Here is a 20,267-nt window from a genome sequence, read left to right on the forward strand (position 1 = left end):
TGTTTGACAAAAGGAAACAAAAACTTCCAATCAAAAATGTGAAAAAATGTTTTATGGGTAATTTATGGCCCAGTGCTGCTTTGTACATTTTTTCCCCTGTATGTTGCATTGTACATAAATATCTTCTTGATTTATATAAATATATATATTAAAAAAAAAAAAAAAAACTAACAGTATGCAGTTTGTTTGTCACACCCTCTAAAAAGAACATGGCACAATATTTTTCTGTCAAACTTTATTTAGAGTAGGAAACTGACATGTTTTTATTGCAGTACACAATCACACCGTTGTCAAAATGCTGCTGTTTTACTTATTAAGGCCGATAGTGTTTTCGTCCATAAATTGTCGCTGTGCTGCCGTCTAAGATCAGAGACAACAACAATAATGAAGGAACAGACTTTTACAACTTAAAAAAGTTGAACGTAAAACCAATGACACTATTTGTAGCCAAATAGAGTAACTGTTAAGATACAGTAAATCCCTGGGTTGCATAGTCTGCCATCTGATAATAAAATACCAAATTATCCACCGGATTGGATTTTAAATATTAGCATTGAATTTAAAAAAAAGTCCCGAAAATAATGTTAAGTCACTTTGGATACATCGTTAATCAAAATTGAGTTAACCAATCCCAGCCTCCCATTCTGTGTCCAAAAAAAAAAAAAAATCAGAAAAATATATTTTTTTTGATTGCCAATTGAGAATGAAAAAAAAATGTAGCCTGAGATCCATATACAAGTGCACTCTTGTCTTCAAAGTAGTAAAACTATCCTACCAGTAGTTTTTCCCCATTACTAGTGTCACGTTTAACCAGTACACAAACCTTCCTACTAAACTAGTGCTGCATTAGTAACACTTCTAGGCCCGACTCAAATTTCCCACACTAGTAGCATCTAACATCCTACCAGTGCCCTGAATTGTCATACTAGTGTGTACTAGTATCATAAAATACCAACACTCGGTCTAAAACGCACCTGTGCCGCCAAATTTGCACCAGCCACAAAATTAAATTCTTTTAAGTAAGCTGTCTTAATGTTTCCTGTCATTAGAGTTTAAATTTGTGTGACTGTCTTTTATAGGAGAAAAAAAGATGCTACAAGTATTCCTGAAATGCAGAGAACTTCTCTTAGGAGGACCAGTTGTTTTTTTTCCGTTAGTTTTAAATAGAGTGGTAAGCAGCATTTGTGTTGACAAAAAATATCAAGCATTAATGAGGAGCTCTGACAAAAATATAGATTAAGACCACGTTAAAGTTTGGTTCAGCTTCATTCAATTTCACATTGTAAAGCACTCGCACACACAACATGTGACACCGACCGAAAAAAAATCCCTTTAAAAAAATAGCAAAAAACTCTTTGTTGACGTACAGTAACAGTTGAAAACGTGTTCCTAAACCCTGATGAACTTTTAGGAAAACAGAAAATCACAGTAGTCCAAATAAAATGGCTCCTTTTCATTTTTCAGAACAAATAAATCTTCACAAGGAATCAGTGCAGGATGAAGCCTCATCAATTTTTGTTTTTTTACTTTTTTTTTTTTTTTAAGAAAACTACAGCAGCCGGTTTGACTTGGAATAATTTACAACACGGCAGCTATGCAAAGCAATTTTTGCATTTATTAAGTATCCTTGACATCCGGCATTACTAGTTAGGCAAAACTGCATTAGCTAAGAAACCGGGCGCTTGCTAGGTCGAAAATATAAAAGGGAAAGCGTTTACTTTTTAACTTTTATTTTGAAAAGTTCAATTCTTGTCGGTCTGCGCTCAGGTAGTTTAGCGTGCTTTGCTATCTGTTAGCGTTAGGTCTCAGACTAGCTGGCAACAAGACCGATGATGCACAGCTAATGTACTTCAAATTTATTTGTATTAATTAATTTTGTTTGATAAAATGTTTAATTTGTGTGTATTGTTTATATATTTATCATTAATGTATATTTGATATAGTAGTGTTTCCAACGTGGTGAACTTGAGGGGAAAGTTAAAGTTCAAAAGTCACTTTGTCGAGCACTTCTGCACTTTCGGCGAACGCTTTATAATATATAGCTTTTAAAAATAGACGGACTGAAATGGACCGTCTATACTGACCCCGATCTACGGACATATACCTGCTTGAGTCTGTGCTCAGTCCGTGTATTTTTTTTTCCCAAGTCTTTGCGTCAAGCACGTGTCGAAAATGCAGAAGCGCTCGACGAAAATGGGCGTTCCGTGCCCAGCGCTGGTTGTTCATTTGTGTGAGTCTTTCGTTCTACGAGCGTTCAAAATTGTCTTGAGGTCCAAGATCAGAAGTGGACCTTTAATTGGATATCAAAGATAACTAATAATTGCCCAAAGCTTTTCAATAGCTGCCAACCACGAGGAAAGGATGCAAAAGACTTTTCACTCACAGCATTAAGTTGAAGAGACTTAGGCAGCCTATGCAGCAGCCAAAACCCAAAGTTGTTTTTTTTTTCTAAATTGAATTTCTTCAGGTTTTTTTTTTTCTCTCTCCTCGGGTTGTGGTGTGAAAAAGAGGAGAGAGGAAGTCATCTCCTCACGATGCGCAGTGGCCGGTTTGGGGAAGAAACCTAGCAGTATGCAAGGTGAGCGCTGGGCAAGAATTTGATTTGAAGTCTCAACATTTCTTGGGACCCCAGGGGGACGCCTGCTTGGGGGCCACTCCCGCCCCGAACGTAGGGAACTCCTCTGCGCTGCTCATGTCCGGAGCCTGGAATCAAGCAGTGATATGATTTAGTCCAGTGCATCTCAAATAGTGGGGCGGGCCCCCCTCCAATAAAATAAGAATTTTCATCTTTTTTTTTAAGTTTCAGGCACTTTGATGCACTTGGTTATTTTTTTCAGTTTTAGACTAAGCCGTAACCCAATAAACACTTTAAAAATAATCAACAGTTGTTGAAAGTTGATTTATTTAGCGTTTTTCATTTTTTTAATATGAAAAAGGATACAGGTTTAGTTACACAATTCTTATAGATAAATAATCAATAGTCAGCACGTCAAGTGGGGGGGCAAAAAGTTTTCTCTTTGATGGGAGGCTTGGCAAAATATAATTGAGAAGCACTGGTTTAGTTCAATAAAAGACTGTCAGTGCTGATGCTAGCTTGCAATGAGAAATGACAAAATAATTATAAAGGCAATAATTTTGGATTAAAAAAAATTACAGTCCATTTCTTTTCACATTTTTTTTTTATTCATTTCACTTTGTTTTTAATTCATTGAGTATTAATTAGTTTTTGGCAATTGTTTTATACCCCCACCCCTCTGAAATGTGTTGTTTTAGTTTAGTTTATTTTTTAAAGAGATGGAGTATTTATCGTGTGAAAATAGCATTTTTTTGTATTACAGTATTGTGAAAATTTTAGATAAACTCTAGTTCTCATACAGTTTTAGATTTAGTTTTAGTTTGTTCTTCTGTCATGGAGCAAAACCAAAATAAATAACACTTAAAATGAACCCCAAAATTACATTTAATATTAGTTGACAAATTTAAATTTAATTCACATTTTTACCTTATTTTGTGAACTAAGAATGTTAGGTTGCTTTGTTAGTTGTCATTTTATTCAAAGTTGCTTTTAAACATTTATTTTCTGTGATCTTTCAAACATCCTAAAATGCTGTCTAATAGGAAAATAGCAATTGGTATCAAGGAAGTACCGTACAATTAAGTATTTTGCCTTATTGTGAGTTGTGATTTTTTTCGCATATAAATAATTCATAGCAGGAGTGATCCATCTTAACTATCACCTTTGTATGTGTGGAAAGAGCTCACTTCAGATTTATTATTCTATTTTAATACTGTCCAAAATCGTACAAGTGTGAAAAATGTGTCATTTCCAGTCAGCGACGATGTGTATTAAACTTTAAATTTAGTGATTCCATCCCATACCACTAGAGGGTGCCCACGCTTTCACACAGGCATCAGCTCTCACCTTGTTCCCCGCGGCGTTCCAGGGAGCGTCTCGTACAACGAAGCCTTTGGCTGGAGTCCCGCTGCCGTCGTCCGGCCCCCCCGCGCCGGCCCCGCCTCCCCCGTAACGCGACGGAGGCTTCATGTACACCGCCAAGCTCTCCGATTCCGTCACGCTGAGCATCTAAGAGTCAAATGAGCGAAAAGGTAAAACCGTTTTGATGACGTCCCGACAAGGGCAAGCCCGTGTGTCTCACGTATTCTTCTTCCAGGTTGATCAGGTGCTCGATGGCGTTGTCCACCGTCTCGGGAAGGCCCGTCACCGTCACTTTGTCGGGTTCGTCGGAGCCAGGCGGAGGAAACCTGATGTCCACCTGAAAACGCGTTCCCAAAGGTAGCATCGCTCAGTTCGCTCATTTGCAACCAAAAGAACATTATTTTGATTGTGATGATTGACAGACTACCACTCAAAAATGCATTCCCAAAAACACAATACAAAAAAAATGAGACATCCTGTTTAAGAGAATCCGAAGCTAATTTCCACCACTGTCCAAATGTTCTCCCGGGCCAAACCTTGAACTCCTCCATGATCTTGCGGATGGCTTTGCCGCGGGCGCCGATGATGCGGGCGTGCGTCCTGGGGTCCAGGCGCACGTCATGGCTCACCATCTCCTGAAACCCGGCCACCAGCTGCCGGATGGCTTGACACGCCTCCTCCACGTTCCCCTCGTACCCCGAGACGACGATCAGGTCCTGAGAGACGCGAGAAACAGTGAGGAAACGGATCAAGCGAGAGACGATGGTAAGGAAAAATAGTCTGTGTTTTTTGGGAAAATTTGCATACTGTAAATATTTACAGCGGTACTTTGTTATGAGTGAGACGATCGATAAGATTTTCCATTGTCAGATTCCACCCGTACTATCAAAATAAATACTAAAGGACAAAGTAATGGACAGTAAAAAACTTAACATTCATACGATCGATTTGAGTCTGTCAAGGGACACATTTTTTTTTTTCATATTTTGAAAATGAATGTCTTATCAAGGTTCCATAAGGAATTGGCGTCAGCTATAAAAAAAAAAAAAGAATCAGTCGGCAAATACTAAATAGAATTGGTGCCGCAACAATTAATCGACAACTAATCGATGACTAAATTATTTGAGACATTTTTGTGGCCGTCTTTTTAATTTGAAGCATTTCAAATGCTTGAAATTTCAGCTCCTTTAGTGGTATATATTTTCAGATTTTTTTTTTTGTCCTTGATTGAAAGCAGACTGATTATGGGGCCCATGATCTTTTTTATGATCGTAAAATAAGCCAATACAGTAATTGGCATTTAAGTTTAAGTTTTTCTGCACTGTCAATTTTCGTCAATTATTTGAGTAAAGACATTGAAATTAACAATGTAGAGTTTTTTTTCAGCCTGATTAATTGATCGAAAGAACAATTAATTGACCGATGAATTGATCATTTTTACTTTAGTTACATCACTATATGTTTAATAGACTTTATGATGCACATGCGCCTTCCTTAGAGGAAACGCTACCTGCTGCTCATCTCCTTTGTCTGGGAATTGGATGATGACGTCGTGGTCTTTTCGGATCTGAGAGATGACCGCCCCTTTGCGGCCGATGATCTTGGGATGAAACTTGGGCTCCACCGACATGGTGGCCTTGAAGCTCCGTAAGAGCTGCGAGTAGAAAACCTGAATTATTGGGAGAACACGGGGACTTTTGGAGGACACGTGTGCACTCACCCGGTCCTCCTGCTCCGCACGGAGTTCTTTGACCCGGCTCAGCAAGCCCTTCTTGGCTCGCTCCACGTTGGCCTGCAGGCCCGTCACTTTGATCGCATCCTGCTGCATCTCGGGCTGCGGCACCCAGATGTTCACCTGCATGCACGCGAAGAGAATGTGCTATTTGGGGAGCAATCGGGATATAAAAGGGATACTAAACATATTGAGCCGTTTTCAGCAGCAAAAAAGAATATATATTTTTTGTCTACAGTTCATTTGATAACTTTTTCTCGATTAATCATTTTCTTTCCAAAGTATATTTTGCCACTTGCAGTCGGTTGAAAAAGACAACACATGTACTGAAGGCTCGGGTAACAACCAATCGAGGCTTAGCCTGCAGAAGTCACATGACCTAACCCAGAAAGCAGGTGGTGATTGGCTGTTACCTGGATAGGAATGGCAAAATAAGTTTTCAAAGGGTATTAAGTATATATAAAAATGAGAACCTGACAGACAGTTTCAAGGATTCTGACAGACCATAGTGTTTATTATTTATTTATTTATCCCCCCCCCCCCAACCTTTCCTCCACCCATTGCCATTAAATAAAAGCAAACAAACAAACAAAAAACATAGTTTCCGTCAATTCATATCAATAGTCGCCTTTGGTAAGGGTTTCCTCTGACGTCCTTTCAGGTCATTGGCACTCAAAGTGTCAATAGTTACATAAACAATCATTTAGTTATCAAATTACTTTAGAAAAAAAATAATGCTATAATGATATCAAATAAATTCTTGTGGCTTTTTTTATGGATTTATTTTCTTCATTATAGTTGTTTTGTTTTGGCTTTTGTTTTTAAGTTATAGTTTGAGTTATCGCTTGAACTCATGGTTACTCATTGAAGTCAGATGAAAACAGACATAAAAGAAGAAAATGACAATACTTTCCAGGATATTCCAGGACAGATCTAAGGTCAAACGTTTTCAAGGTTTCCAAGGACGCATGGAAACATAGATGGCATTTTTTTTTAACCTTGTACCTTTGCTGTCATATACAAAAAAGTATAATCATCCTTCTGAGATCCAGTATCATCATTTGTGTCCACTGTAGTAAACATCTGTTTTTGGTCTACATCGTTTGAACTCAATGGAGCTTCATTACTAAATCCTAGTGTCCTCGGTCGAGGACATCCTGGCCCTGCCTCGTGTTTGAACGGGACGCAATTAACTTTGCCGTCTTGGTGAGACAAAACAGACGCAACAGTGGAAGAATACCGAACCTCATATTCTTCCATCATTTTTCGAATTCCGCTGCCTTTCTGCCCGATGATGTAGCGATGAAGCTCATAGGACACCTCCACTTCCTCTGTGATGGGCACCAAGGCCTGAAGAAAAAAGATGGAGGAAAGTAAATACTTGAAGGATCATAGTGAGAGATGTGGAGTGTAGATCCAAATAAACTAAGAATTTACCAGTAGGGCAGCTTTGGCCATCTCACATTTCTCTGCTCGCCCCGATATGGTGACAACGTCACACCTCCGAGGGATGAACTCGGCATCCGGACAAATATGTCCGTTCTCCTGCGGCAAAGCCTCTTGACCTTGATGGGCGATGATTTCAAAGAGTCACATGTAAAAGAAGAACTGCCAATCCCGGGAATGAGACGGGCGCTGTCGCAACCTGCCGTGGCGTCGTCTCTCTCGGGGAACTTAATTTGGACCTCGTGCTCGCGGGTGATGTGCTGAATGCGGCTGCCTTTGGGGCCCATGATGACTCGGTGGTAACGCTGAGGGATCGTCACCTCCACGCTCACCTGGGACTCCTGCTCAAGGGAGGAATGCGAGGCGACGACGGCTATCAACAACACTGGAAAGCACCAAGGGCGGCAAACTTGTTTTGATCACGGGCCGCGTCGTAGTTGGCCTTGCCGCTTTGGGACATGCTAACTGGGGATGGGACGAGATTTCTCATCCCCACGTAGCGCAAAATGCTTTTTTTTAACTTGTTGGGCCACTAGTGCCAAGGAAAATCCAGGAGAATGTGCCGCGTGAATTAAACGTGACGCCAAAGGTGGTGAGAAAGCAGCAATGCTTCTAAATAAACCTGACTACACCCAATAATGTATGGACACAAACGCCTTGGCATTACCATGGAAGTTGGTGCGGAGATTAATTATTGGATGGCAGGAGTTGTAATCTCTCCCTTGGTCATGTCGGGAGCCAATCTCGTGTCTTGTAGGCGTGCCCGAGAGCCGTGCTTCGTCAAAGTCATACGCCGGCAGACTTGAATAGAGCAGTGGAGCTCCAAAGTGTTGTAAATCTCTTACCTTCATTTCTTTTGTAATAAATTGGAATTTCAAGTGGAAACTCTAATTGTTATTATGTGTTGGTCAGCTACAACCTTCACTTTGATTAGACTTCCGGGAACCGCTAATATAACCGCGGCTCTCCGTGAGAGTACAAAGGGATGGGCAGGGATAACAGTTACTGTATAAGGTTTAATAATTTAAGTGACTCGAATGTGTACTGCAGTAGCTTGTGATTGTTTTTCACGATTTTTTTTTTTTTTTTTGTATCAAAATAATCAATAGAATTAGCCCTAATGGAGAAATATAGGATGCACCTATTACATTCAAATAATCTGTGTCGCAATGTTTTGGTTTTCCAGTTAACAAAATTCATTGAAAATATTGAAAAACTGATTTTATATATATATATATCATAGCATTATTTTAAGTATGCCAAAATCTCATCTCGTGTTGTTTTTGTGTACTCAATCTCATGAGACATCTCATGTTGTAGGATTTGTGTCTCGTCCCGTCCCTAATGTTATTCAAATCCACTTGTGATTGCGCAACGCTTCCTACCAGGTCCTCAATGATCTCGCGTATGCGTTTCTTGGCGGCCTCCACGCAGTCCTTGGCTCCTTTCAGGGAAACCCGTTGGCTGTTGGACCCCGTGCGAGGGAAGCTCACGGCCACGCCGCCGTATTCCTCGGCCAGCTCCCGCAGAACCTGGCCTCTGCGGCTCACAAAATGGCGGTGGTGGCGTATGTCCACATCCATGCTATCCTCCAGCACGTCATCCTGGGGAGAGTATTTAAAATATTCACAGGCGGCAAAAGTGATTGTGTAGTCAAAATGTGTACAAGATACACTAATTCCCAAAATATATGGCATGCTTTTTTAAAAATGAAGGCCAAAAGTATGTCTGCGTTCTTTAAATGGTATCATAAAACTTTGATTTATGCTCTTTGTGTCTCCATGACACTAAACACGGCATTCTTCTTATTATTATTGCAAATGTGGATTTCAACAAAATCAACTTGTTTTTTATCCATTTCGGCCATTTTGTCATTTGCTGTCATCTGAAAATGACATCACAGTTGCTCAAGCTTCAGGTAACAACCATACCTCAGATGGTTTCTGCGTTCGGTCAAATGGCATTTATACCATGACAGGTGTGATGTCATTTTCAGTCGACAGGAAGTGGCAAAATGGACGCCTCGGAGAGGGATTCAATTCGTCAATTTCTGCTTAATTCATTTTCCACAATCGGAGTGTTAATCAAAACGCCATGTACAGTATATGTTTTGCACAAGAGTCATCTCTGGGTTCTGATGCACTGATAATAAAACTGATCCTCACTAAATTTTTGACCAGGTTCTCCAGTTCCTTCTGTGCCAGACGAACGGCTTCCTCTTTCCCCACGATGGTGATCAGCTCCTGCTCGCTATCGTCAGCGGACGGGAAGATGATGCGGGCGCCCGTCCTGTCCCGGACGCGGCGAATATTGGCTCCCCCGCGACCGATCAGGAACTTGTGATACTCGGGCTTGGCCTGCAGTTCGACCGTGAAGTTGTTGATTTGCTGAATGGAGGAGAGCAAACACGGGGGATGAAATGAATGTGATGAAGCAGCATGACAAAGCTTATCGATTGGTAAAGTATCAAGATATGTACTTTGGCTATCACTATCCCTGCTTTGCAAAATGCAGTTCTCTTATTTATTGTGGGGATTGTGTTCCAAAAAATAGTCACAATAAGTGAAATCTGTACACCAAAACGGCGTTGCAAAAAACAATTGTGGGTCATAAAAGAACTGACCCATATTTGGGTTGATTTGACCAAAATTTCTGGATTTTTTTCCCCGTTCTCCACCGACATGTCCCCTCTTTTATCTGCTTTGTAGCCAACCAGCCAAAACATTTATATCAGAAATAAATATAATTGGTCATTCATTAGTTAATTTTCTTCTTCTGTTTGCTTTATTCAGGCTGGTATTTAAGTTTTCCTACTAAAAAAAAAATATGATTGCTTTTTGAAATACCAAATGTAATTTAATTGCTCAATCTATGAAATTGGCAAATCTAAGAAATGATTAAAAATGACTCACGCCACAAATTTCCCCACTTTTCATCAGGTTGCATAGGAGACACAGCTTGGAGGAGCCAATCAGAATATAAAATGGGCTTTTCCTTTGCGATCAAGACACAAAACAACGCGCAATGGCGAGACAGCAAAAGGTGAACAGCATTATAGCGAGGGAACACTGTACACACTCAGGTTACAGTTAGATTTGGAATTGGGTTCAGAGTTAGGTGTCTGTCTCACTTTGGCATCTACCTTCTCCTCAGCCAGCTGCAGCAGTTGCTTCTTAGCTTTCTCCACCTCACCGGCGGGCCCCCTGATGGTCACCTTGTCCGAAGTGGAGCCCTCGGAAGGAAAGTGGATGTGGACGCCGCCGCATTCCTCCATGACGGCACGGACCAGGCAGCCTTTGGAGCCAATTAGGGAGTTGTGCAGCTTGGCCGGGATGATGACCTCTGTTTCTTTAAGGTTCGCCTTGAAGGAAAGAGATGCAGGGAGGCGTCGATGATGGTTCTTTTTCCAGGTTTGTTACTACTATTTGTTAAAGTTGAATTCTTGCGTGCGTCTGTGTATTAGTTTTGAGACAAAGCACGCTGTTGCATGATATTCACGCACGCGGGTTTTCGGACTATTCACGTGTCTAAAGGCCCGTTTCTTGTAAATCCACCAGGAGGCGCTGTTGCTCTCGTTGAACATTAACAAGCCGGCTCCCGATTTCGTTTAAAACTTATAGAAAACGAGCAATATTTGACCTTTTACTGTATTACGTGTTCATTTAAACTCAGGAAACAAAATGCGAGATAATTTGTTTCCGTTGAGCTTGTATTCATATATTTTGGCTTTATCCAGAAAGACACTTTTCTAATGGCCACAGTTGCTTAGCAGTGTTGAAGAAGAAAATTCAACAGGAAAAGGAAAAGGTCTTCTTGTCAAGGGAGCCTAAGCTTGAGAGAAACAAATTTAGGTCATATTTTGTTTCCCTAACTTGTGTTAACACTCCTGGTATGTTTGTTTGCAAGGCAAGACATAAAAAAATACTTGTTTTATAAATTAAATATATATAAATGTAAACATTTGTTTTAAGTTAAAAAATGAAGACTGAGCTGAATAATTGCTTTAACAAACATTATTGCAACGTCAACAAAAAAAAGCAATAATCGGCCTGGCCGATTATCGTCTATTCCTAATAGATACCAAAAAGCTATCTTAACTTGGGCAGTTTCACCACGTCTGTACTTTTGGATGATCCAAGAGACTCACTAGTTCTCTCTGGATGGCGAGGATTCGATCTCTGGCCGCCAAACAGTTTGCCTTCTTGCCCGTGATGACGATCATCTCGGAGTTGCTGTTCTCGGTGGGCAGGTCGATCTTGGTGTGGGTCTCCTCGCGGATCTGCCGCCAATCACGTCACACACTTTTGAGGACACGGAAGCCTTAACCCGCCCCCGGAATATGATGGCCGCTTACCTTTTTGATGTTGGCGCCGCCTTTGCCGATGATGTTTTTGTGAAACTGCTTGAAGATGGGAACCGAGAGCGAGAAGCTGTTCTCTATCTGCGTCAAGGCAAAGGCGGTGTAAGCGCGAGTACGTAAGCTACTTTTGAGGTTGGTGTTTTGTCAGTCATACCAGGTCTGCGATCATCTTCTGGAGGAACTTTGCGCACTTCTCTACTTCGCCTTTGGGGCCTCTGAGCTGAACCACGTTACTCTTCTGCGCCGGTTCAGGGAAGTTGATGATAACCTGGAGGTTGTCTGGATTAGACCTTGTTCTCAGCAGTGAAAGAACGCGACGGAACCCTCACGTCTGGGAACTTGTCTCGGACTTCTTTTATCTTCTCTCCTTTCTGGCCGATGATGGTCCGATGGAACTTGTGCTCCACAAGCAGATCTTTGGTCCGCTCGTTCTCCTGGAGGGTGAGTTTTCATTTTTTTTCACACGGTTGACGTCACATTAAACTTGGACCCACCATTCTTTGGACCATCTCAATGAGTTCCCGGCGAGCCAGTTGGACGCCTTTGGGGTCTCCCTCGATGCGGACAAGACTGCTTCGCTCCGAATCTTGCGGGATTCTTACCGACACTTTGTATTGCTCCTTGATTCGGTTGACTGTAAAATAATCAGGAGAAGATCAAAGCAAGTTTACACGTTTTTTTTTTTCTTTTCTTTTTTGTACAATACTCACTATTGGCGCCATTTTTCCCAATGAGATGTCTGTGGAAACGCTGGTCTATGAGGACCTCGGTGTAGTCCATCCTCACAAGCTAACGACAAGCAAAAACCTGTTGACAGACTTGAAATGTGGCAGAAAGGAAAGAGGACTTGTGGACATTGGCCACCCACCAGGTCCTTGACGATTTCTTGGATCTGGGCCTGAGCCTGCTCCACCTCCTCGGTCGGGCCCTCCAGGCTGATGCGTTCCTCTCCGTCGGTGAACTCGATGTGAACCTACGCACACGCAATTATGAGATTTTGCCTCGCCAAAATCTTAAGCTTCTAGCCCAAAGCCCAAAGGTTTGTTCTGTTTTTTTTTTCCCCCCTTTTTTTCTCGCCAGTTCACCATAGTCATTCCCACTTACCCGAGGCAGCTGCTGCGTTATCCGCCCGATGTTTTGTCCTTTCTTGCCGATAATGAAGCGATGCAGCCAGGCCGGCGCCATCACGTCCACCACCATCACGCTCTTTGCCTGCACAGCAGTATTCATTATATCCATAGTGCCAAACAGCAGTTCTCAACCTTTTTTCAATGATGTATGCCTTATGAGAAATCTCTATTTTATTTTTAAAGAAAATATTGAATAATTGGTAGAAAATATTGAATAATTGGTACATTAAGAAATGTTTACCATGTTAAGTACAATTAATCAATGAATAAATAAATACATTAAAATTATTCTATTTTTTTTAATTACACAGGGCCCTGTCATTGATAAGGTCTTTTTAAAACAAAGACCTCCTCCTTATCCTAAAAAAAACAGTAATTGCCATCTAATTATTTGCAGAGGCAAATTACAAACACTAGTGATACCGTATCACCAAACTCCATAACGCCTCCTTGAATGTCCATTGTATGGCACACTAAACTTAAAAAAAAACCCTCTAAAATGACGGTGATATATCTTCAAAATAACTGAATGTTATCACCTAAAATCCTTAAAATGATACAAAAAGGAAGTTTGTTTGACGAGCATGAGCATACATTTGTGTTTTTGATGTAAAAAAATAGCGATTACATTTGTCTTTTTTGAAGTCATGTTTTGAGACAAATCTTTTAAGATCAGTCAAAACTTGTTTTCGATTGGAAAAGCTTTGTCCAATCATCTCCCTGAATTGGGTGACATCATTCGAATTCTGCGTCTTTGTTGGTTAACACGCAAAAGTCTCATGTCCACCAGCATGCTGCTTAGGTCTGAAAGGGGTTAAGACAAATATAGTACCTCCCCCTTATCCTCTGCGCATGCTAAGAAGGTAAAAAAAAAAAAACAGCAATTGCCAATAAATTATTTTCAAAGAGGCAGCTTGTTGAATCAACTCTGCAAGCAGCCAGTCATATTCTGCTATGTTTAAACGCCCTCTTTGTAAGAAAACTGTTATTATGAAAATCCAGAGCGGCATTCCACTGAATTTCCCATGAGGATTTTTCACATTTTGAATGGCAAAATCGAGTCCAATCTCATTTTTCATCCATTTTAATTTATTGCTCAGCATTGTTTTCAACATTCGTGCGCATTATTTTTACTTTTTATTTTTTTTAAGAAACGGCATCCTTTAGTCAGCGATCGACTAAGGCACATTCTGACTTACGATCAGCGGAAAACCAACGACCCCCTACAACTTGCTCTTCTCACCTTAGAGTAGACTTGCGTGAGGGCCGCTCCCAGCTTGTCGGGCTCCCCCCTGAGGATGATGGTCTCCGAGCTGGAATCCAGAGGGGGCATTTCCACAGAGACTCCCGTGGCCTCCAGGATCTCCTGCAGGGTGTTGCCCTTTGGGCCGATGATGTACTTGTGCTGCGACTTCTTCACCTCCACCGAGATGGTGGTGGTCTTCCTCTTCTGTTGGGTGGGAAAACAACATTGTTATTGTTTAAACTAATTGAATTGTTGGAGAAATGTACAGGAAACATTTCTCCAACAATTCAAACCATTTCAATATTAAAATATTCAGCTCATTCCAGATGTCACGTCAAAATGTTTTCTTCTTTCTCAAATTTCCTCACGTAAGTACATTGTCCATTAAAGTACATTCAAATGAGACATGTTCCAAATTGAACTCATTCAGTACGTTTGTTAATGTAATATATATATATATATATATATATATATATATATATATATATATATATATATATATATATATATATATATATATATATATATATATATATATATATATATATATATATATTACTGTATATATAATTTTATTTGTTTGTTTTTGGCTAACATAGGGCCTAAAAATGTGTGGTACTCAATAAGGTAACTAAGTCCAAAAGTCTTACCTAAACTAACTACCTAAAGTAATTGATTGATTATCTTAGTATTTAATTACCTAAAGTAATCAGTTACCCTTTAATTACCTAAACTAATCAGTTACCCTAATAATCAATTACTTTTATTAATTGTTGCAGCTTTGGCACTGTTTTCAAAAGTAATTGATCACTTCAGTTCTCAACTCTCTAACTCATTCAATCCCAGACATAATTTTACATTTTTAAGAGGCCAGACATTTAATCCCAAGAATATATTTATATATTTTTTCACAATATTTTCAAATGTTAAGATTAAAAGTCTCAAAATGTGTAGTAGTGAGTGAACCACCTAAAGTACTTTAGTAACTCAGTAAATTAGCTTTACTACTTAATTATGTAAACCAGTACAAGGAAAGGAGGCATTTTTAGAACCTTCTTTACCAGGTATGAGTTTTTTTGAGCGCATGTGCCCCCATGTGTCCACACCTTGTCGTCATAGATGGCGCGGATGCGGCTGAGCGCAAGGGCAACGGCCTCCTTCTCGCCAGTGATGACGATCTCGTCCTTGGGCAGACTGGGCGGGGGGACGCTGATGCGCGCGCCCGTTTCCTGACTCAGCTCCTGCACCAGCCGATTGTGCGGGCCGGCGATGAAGGGATGGAAGGCTTTCTCCAGCGACACGCGCTCCACAGCACGCTTGTCCTGATTGGCCACACGGTAAAAAGGATTCCCAAATATTCCACATTTTATACTCATTTAACATTTCCGAAGAAATCACTTTTACTCTCTGACCGATTCAAACTGTTGCAACTGAACTCTTCGGCTCAACCCTACGCAAGGACTTTTGTTCCCTCTGATTTTCCCGTTTTTTTACCTCGCCAATATTTTAAATTGTTCTGCTCATACACAAGACAATTGTTTCCCCTAAATTTCTAAATTAAAGAGAAAAAATAATTCTTGCTTATACCTTCATTTTACAATTTTTGGAATGTCACATTCATAATGTAAACAGTTCAGATAATCTTTTTCACTACATTTGTCACAATTTCAAAAGAAAAGCCAATTATTTAAATGTATTTTTTTTTCCTCAATACTTCAATATTTTTCAACAATGTTCACTATCATTACCGTATTATATTCCATTCAAAAGCATTTCACGTTATTCCCCCTGCTTTTATAATTTTTCATTCAGCTTTCAGCATTTGTGGTGTATTTTCACAAAATCAGGCTGATGGATCTAAAAATGAAAATTGAGATCTTGATATATTCAAATTGTGCACTTAATTTCCATCAAATTATATTTTATACATAGCGGCAGCTCAAAGGTTGATAGTCATAACAATTTCAATGTTGCCAAGGTGAAATCCCTAATTTTGAAGGGAAAACAAAAACCTTTAAATTTTAGGACAATAATCTTTCAATGCTGCGCATCGTTTCGTAATCCCTAATTTTCATGTACTTCGATTACAATTTGAACCTTTTGGCTGCTGTGAAACAAGTGTTGAGACCTTAAAGGGACAATGTGTAAGATTTAGACCCTTTTTCATTAAAAAGGAATAAATTAAATGAATATAAATGTCAAAACCTTACAAATTATGTTCTTAATAACCAACAGTATGTTTTAAATATAATCTTAGGTCTAGTTATCATGACTTGATATTACATAGGGGGTGGCACTCCTCCTTAGGCTACCATTTTTGTTATAGCTACTAACAATGGTAAATGCAGCACCTGCAGCACCTCCTGCTGTCCATAATGAAAAACTGTCTAAATCTTACACATTGTCCCTTTAAGGAGGTTGGGCAAATTTGTATTTTCGGCAATAACTCAAAATTCATCTCTGCAACAAAAGCCTGGTTTTGTAAAACAGTAACACATTTACATGCAATTTCTCCTGTAATTACTTCATCTAGTTTTTAATGGAAGTTACTCTGATAATCACATTATTGGAGTGTGGTGTACCTCAGGGGAACGTGTTAGGTCTCCTTTACTTTTGCTTTTTACAAATGACTTGTCTTTAGCATTAGATAAATCCAGACTAGTTATGTATTGAATACTGATTATTCTGCATTGGACAGATACAACTTGTTAAACTCTTCCACTCCCAAAAACGTGTTTGTATGTTTTTCGGAGTCCAAAAATCCAATAGCAGGTATCTAATTTTGTATACTTTTTCAATGTTCTGTGTTGGGCCTGAGGAGGATCTAAAATAGACTAATACTAAATGAGTTCAATTACATATTGAATGCTGAGCTCGAGGTAGGTGAACAGGAATAAACTGGTGTTGAATATTGAAAAAAAATAAAACCCAGGGTGCTCAGGTCTCAACATACGTTGGATGATCATCTTCAACTAATTCTTGTGTGTATGGTGTGCAAACCTTCTGAATTGCTCTGTAAAATTAAGTAACAATAATATTGCCCTTTCCCACGACCGACCTGCTCCGCAGAGATCAGCAGTATCTCATGGCGCGCCTTTTCGATGCCTTCTTTGGTACCGGTGATGCGGATGTTGGCGCTGGGGTCGTCCGGGCGTGGAATAACAATCTTGGTGGCCGTCTTCAGTTCCAGTTCCTGCAACTTTTCTCCGTTCTTCCCGATGACAAAGCGATGATGCTCTTTAGGGATGATGACCGTGGCTGAAGCCTGGAGACACAGCGAAGGAGGTGAACTGCTGTTTTACTGATGTATTTATTAATTTTTTACCTGACCTTACCTGAGTCTGCAGTCGTGCCACAATCTCCTTACGGGCCTTCATGACCGAGTCCAGTTTTCCGGTGACCATGATGGACAAGCCCTGGTCTTTCGCCAGAGACAGCTCGATGTGGGCTTCTGTCCTCTGCATGATGTCCAAGCAGATTTTTGCTTCTTCACCTTCCCCGAACTGGCTGTTGTCCTTATAGCGGCGCTCTTCAAGGGGCACGTGGAACACCTGTGACCAAGCAAGTCAGATGATTACTTTTTCCCGTTTCCTGGTTTGCAAACCCACCTGAGTGATGACAGAAGCTTTGATTGGCCTGATCTTGTTCCCCCACGCAGGAGCCGCCTCCCCTGCCTTCTCCCCCGGCCCGCCCTTCTCCGGCAGCGGGGGGAAGGCTTCTAGGTAGGTGGGGATGTAGGCCTCATCCTCTGGGACACAACCTGCACCATAAAGTGAGAAAAACTTACAGCTACACCTTCAGTACTGTTTATCCACTTATGAATTTTCTAAAGCACTTCTCATCAATACAGTAGAAGATGAACATGAATACATTCAGGACTCTTGTCAACAAAAAAAATCGAAATGAAAGAATGAAAGTAGATAGTCTATGTTGAGGATTCCAGACTTGGCTATCATTTGGAAAAGTCAGCCATGTACCCTCAACCAAATGAGGAAAATAGATATCTACAAGTAGTTCTTTGTCCAAGGTTTACCACGCTCTCTAAAATATTAAATAAAAATATTACCTGAAATTTGCCGGTCCTTCAGGCCACTACGATGCTCCGCAAAGCTCTCGGGTGTCAGCACTGCCACTGAGCTCATGGTTCAAGACTTCTTCCGCTATTCCACTGAGACAATGGATTGCAAAAGAATAAAATGACATGGTAACTACTCACTTAGTACAAATGATTGTAAAAGTATTCTTTTAAGTGTGTCCAACCCCTCGGTGTCAATTTCGACCCGATTTGGGCCACTGATCTAAACACATCTGACAAAAAGCATTAGGAAAAAACACTAGGAGGCTAAAATTTATTTTAGATTGTCAAAACAGGTAGAGTTTAAAAAAGGCAGCGTTCGTTCATTCCTAAAAGCTTCCAAATGGAATTTATTTGTTAGCAAAGTTTACATTGGGGACCCGTATTGGGGACCATGGCACCAAGAGTTACTCTCAAAGTTACTCTCAAAACAAAGGTTAGCAATAAATTAGTTAAATAAGCACCTATCTGGGTCAAAGGTTTCCAAAATGTGCCTAAATTAGTCCATAGGTGCCCTTAACTTTCAGTTATATGTAATTGCTAACTGTGCATGCAATCCTGGCTGAGGCACAGCAGTGAAATGTTCCATGAGGAGGAATTCTTTCTGAAGCAGTGCAGTCCGGAGGAAAGGAAAACTCCAATACATTGCATCGCTTGCAGATTAGATTACTGAAGTAGAGCACACAACCACCGACTCGGCAGCTGCAAACTACATATATATATTTATATAAATTTTATGTATGCATGTATGTATATATGCATCTATCAAAGTCAAAATCTTGCTATAATGACAACAAGTGCAGAGCTTTACCTGCGAAGGTCAATTGCCAGAGAGTCCGTCCAGGTAGCGGCTACCGTAAGCGCTTCAGTGCAAGTTTGTTTTTCAGCTTCTGAACACAAAGCATTTCAAAATATAAAACAGATAAAGAAGCTCAAAAATGTACTTCATTAGAGATGTACAGCGATTCCCAGCACAGCCTAATTAAACCATTTGAGCATGTGAGCATTCCTTCAGATGCCAAAGATGACTGTAAAACCATATAAATGTGTAACTATCTAAAATTACTACATTTACACAACACGTTGATGAATACATGGCTTTGAATTCAGATGTCAAGGATAATAATTTGTTCAACTCTTATTAATACAGAGTAGATCTTCTACATCTGTCAGAAAATGGCTCGGCAACATTTTTTTTTCTTTCTGCCATCCTTTTAAATTAGTTCAACTGAGAATGTGAGGTCTCCTGGTAGTTACTTTTAGTTAATATCGTAAGTATTAAGAAAAAGACTGATGAAAGTTGACTCACATCTTTTCAAGACACCATGATCTAGATTTAAGAAACTGTAAAAAGGCAAAAAAAAAAAAGAAAACGCTGGCAATATTTCTACATTATTAATTGGCGCCGTGATCCGGGTTCAAGGAGCTGTAAAAAGGGTTTGTAACAAGAAAAATGCATGCAATGTTTCTTCATTATTAATTATTACTTACATCAATTTAAATCACGGTAGCCGGCACTCTTGATTTGCTTTCATGGGCTTCATAAAATGAATTTGCCCCCCGTTCTTTTAGTTTGAACCTGGTGTTTTGAAACGATAGTATTGCGTAATATTTGAATCTGCATCTTCCTATATATACCTTTGTCTAAACGATAAGCGAGAAGGCTAAAATGTTTGGGTTTTTTTTTTAGCTATGTGCGTCTGTGATCTCAGATCGCGAAATACTGTATGACAAGCCGGGCTTTCAACCCAATGGCTGTGTTCTTAAAGCGGTCCTTCATAAGATTTTGATGTTTTTGTTTAGCAGGGGGGTAATCCAATCCCTAGCCGGCCGACTGCTTTTGGCTCAAGCGTTCCCTTGCATTGCTCCTTTCTTTCAGCTTGAAATCTAACATTTCTTTGAATTCACATTCATTAATAGCCCCAATAGCCCACGTCGCTGCAGAGACGATTAGGCGCAAATGTTTTGTTATAATCGGCTAACAACAACAACAAACCTGCAGCCCATTCGCCCGCTCCGGCGCACTGACTCGCTCCGGGGGCGCTAACCTTGCTAACCCTGGCTGCGTTTCTTTGTGGGGGCGAACCGGTTTCAAATGTGACGGCGGAGGACGTGGAGCATTCATTAACTGTGCTCTCGTTTTTTTTTTTAAATATAAGACTGAATAAACAACAACAACAAAAACAACAACACGTAAAGGCATCCTACCTTACGGCGAGAAAATGTAGCAGAGGGTGTGAGTTTGACAGGTGATGGTGTAAACACAGATGTGATTGGTCTAGGAGCATTTCCTCGGACGGGCGGAGTGATACGCCGAGACAAAAACGGTCCAGCCAATTGC

At 40.3% G+C, this 20,267-nt stretch overlaps 1 protein-coding gene and 1 long non-coding RNA gene across 4 annotated transcripts; one reads left to right on the forward strand and one right to left on the reverse strand.

Moving 5' to 3' along the window:
* Positions 1–218: 218 nt before the first annotated feature.
* hdlbpb (high density lipoprotein binding protein b) lies at positions 219–20,210 on the reverse strand. Of its 2 annotated transcripts, none has more exons than XM_088418736.1 (28): positions 20,135–20,210; positions 18,738–18,816; positions 17,918–18,019; positions 17,460–17,611; positions 17,187–17,402; positions 16,910–17,116; positions 14,958–15,173; positions 13,849–14,055; positions 12,580–12,687; positions 12,344–12,448; positions 12,186–12,264; positions 11,970–12,109; positions 11,805–11,909; positions 11,630–11,743; positions 11,470–11,556; positions 11,263–11,394; positions 10,258–10,476; positions 9,281–9,502; positions 8,501–8,719; positions 7,315–7,459; positions 7,107–7,234; positions 6,915–7,019; positions 5,658–5,792; positions 5,448–5,591; positions 4,474–4,653; positions 4,158–4,274; positions 3,923–4,084; positions 219–2,703 (listed from the first exon to the last, which is right to left on the reverse strand). In XM_088418736.1, the coding sequence occupies exons 3-28, from the start codon at positions 17,991–17,993 to the stop codon at positions 2,611–2,613; spliced, it is 3,813 nt and encodes a 1,270-aa protein (XP_088274862.1). In that variant the 5' UTR covers positions 17,994–18,019; positions 18,738–18,816; positions 20,135–20,210; the 3' UTR covers positions 219–2,610. The 2 variants fall into 2 exon arrangements, with proteins under 2 accessions (XP_088274862.1, XP_088274869.1); XM_088418743.1 differs by having other exon boundaries at positions 7,315–7,456; positions 20,135–20,209.
* On the forward strand, positions 4,506–17,923 carry LOC148428958 (uncharacterized). Of its 2 annotated transcripts, XR_015866078.1 has the most exons (6): positions 4,506–4,702; positions 9,296–9,573; positions 10,055–10,157; positions 10,269–10,525; positions 13,854–14,062; positions 14,971–15,367. It is a non-coding gene; the product is annotated as an uncharacterized LOC148428958 (long non-coding RNA). The 2 variants fall into 2 exon arrangements; XR_015866079.1 differs by lacking the exons at positions 4,506–4,702; positions 9,296–9,573; positions 10,055–10,157 and adding exons at positions 16,921–17,136; positions 17,199–17,923 and having other exon boundaries at positions 10,204–10,525; positions 14,971–15,188.
* Positions 20,211–20,267: the final 57 nt, after the last annotated feature.

The sequence above is a fragment of the Hippichthys cyanospilos genome, chromosome 1, assembly GCF_059441005.1.
Source record: "Hippichthys cyanospilos isolate Australia breed blue-spotted pipefish chromosome 1, RoL_Hcya_1.0, whole genome shotgun sequence".
In the NCBI taxonomy this organism is placed as follows: Eukaryota; Metazoa; Chordata; class Actinopteri; order Syngnathiformes; family Syngnathidae; genus Hippichthys; species Hippichthys cyanospilos.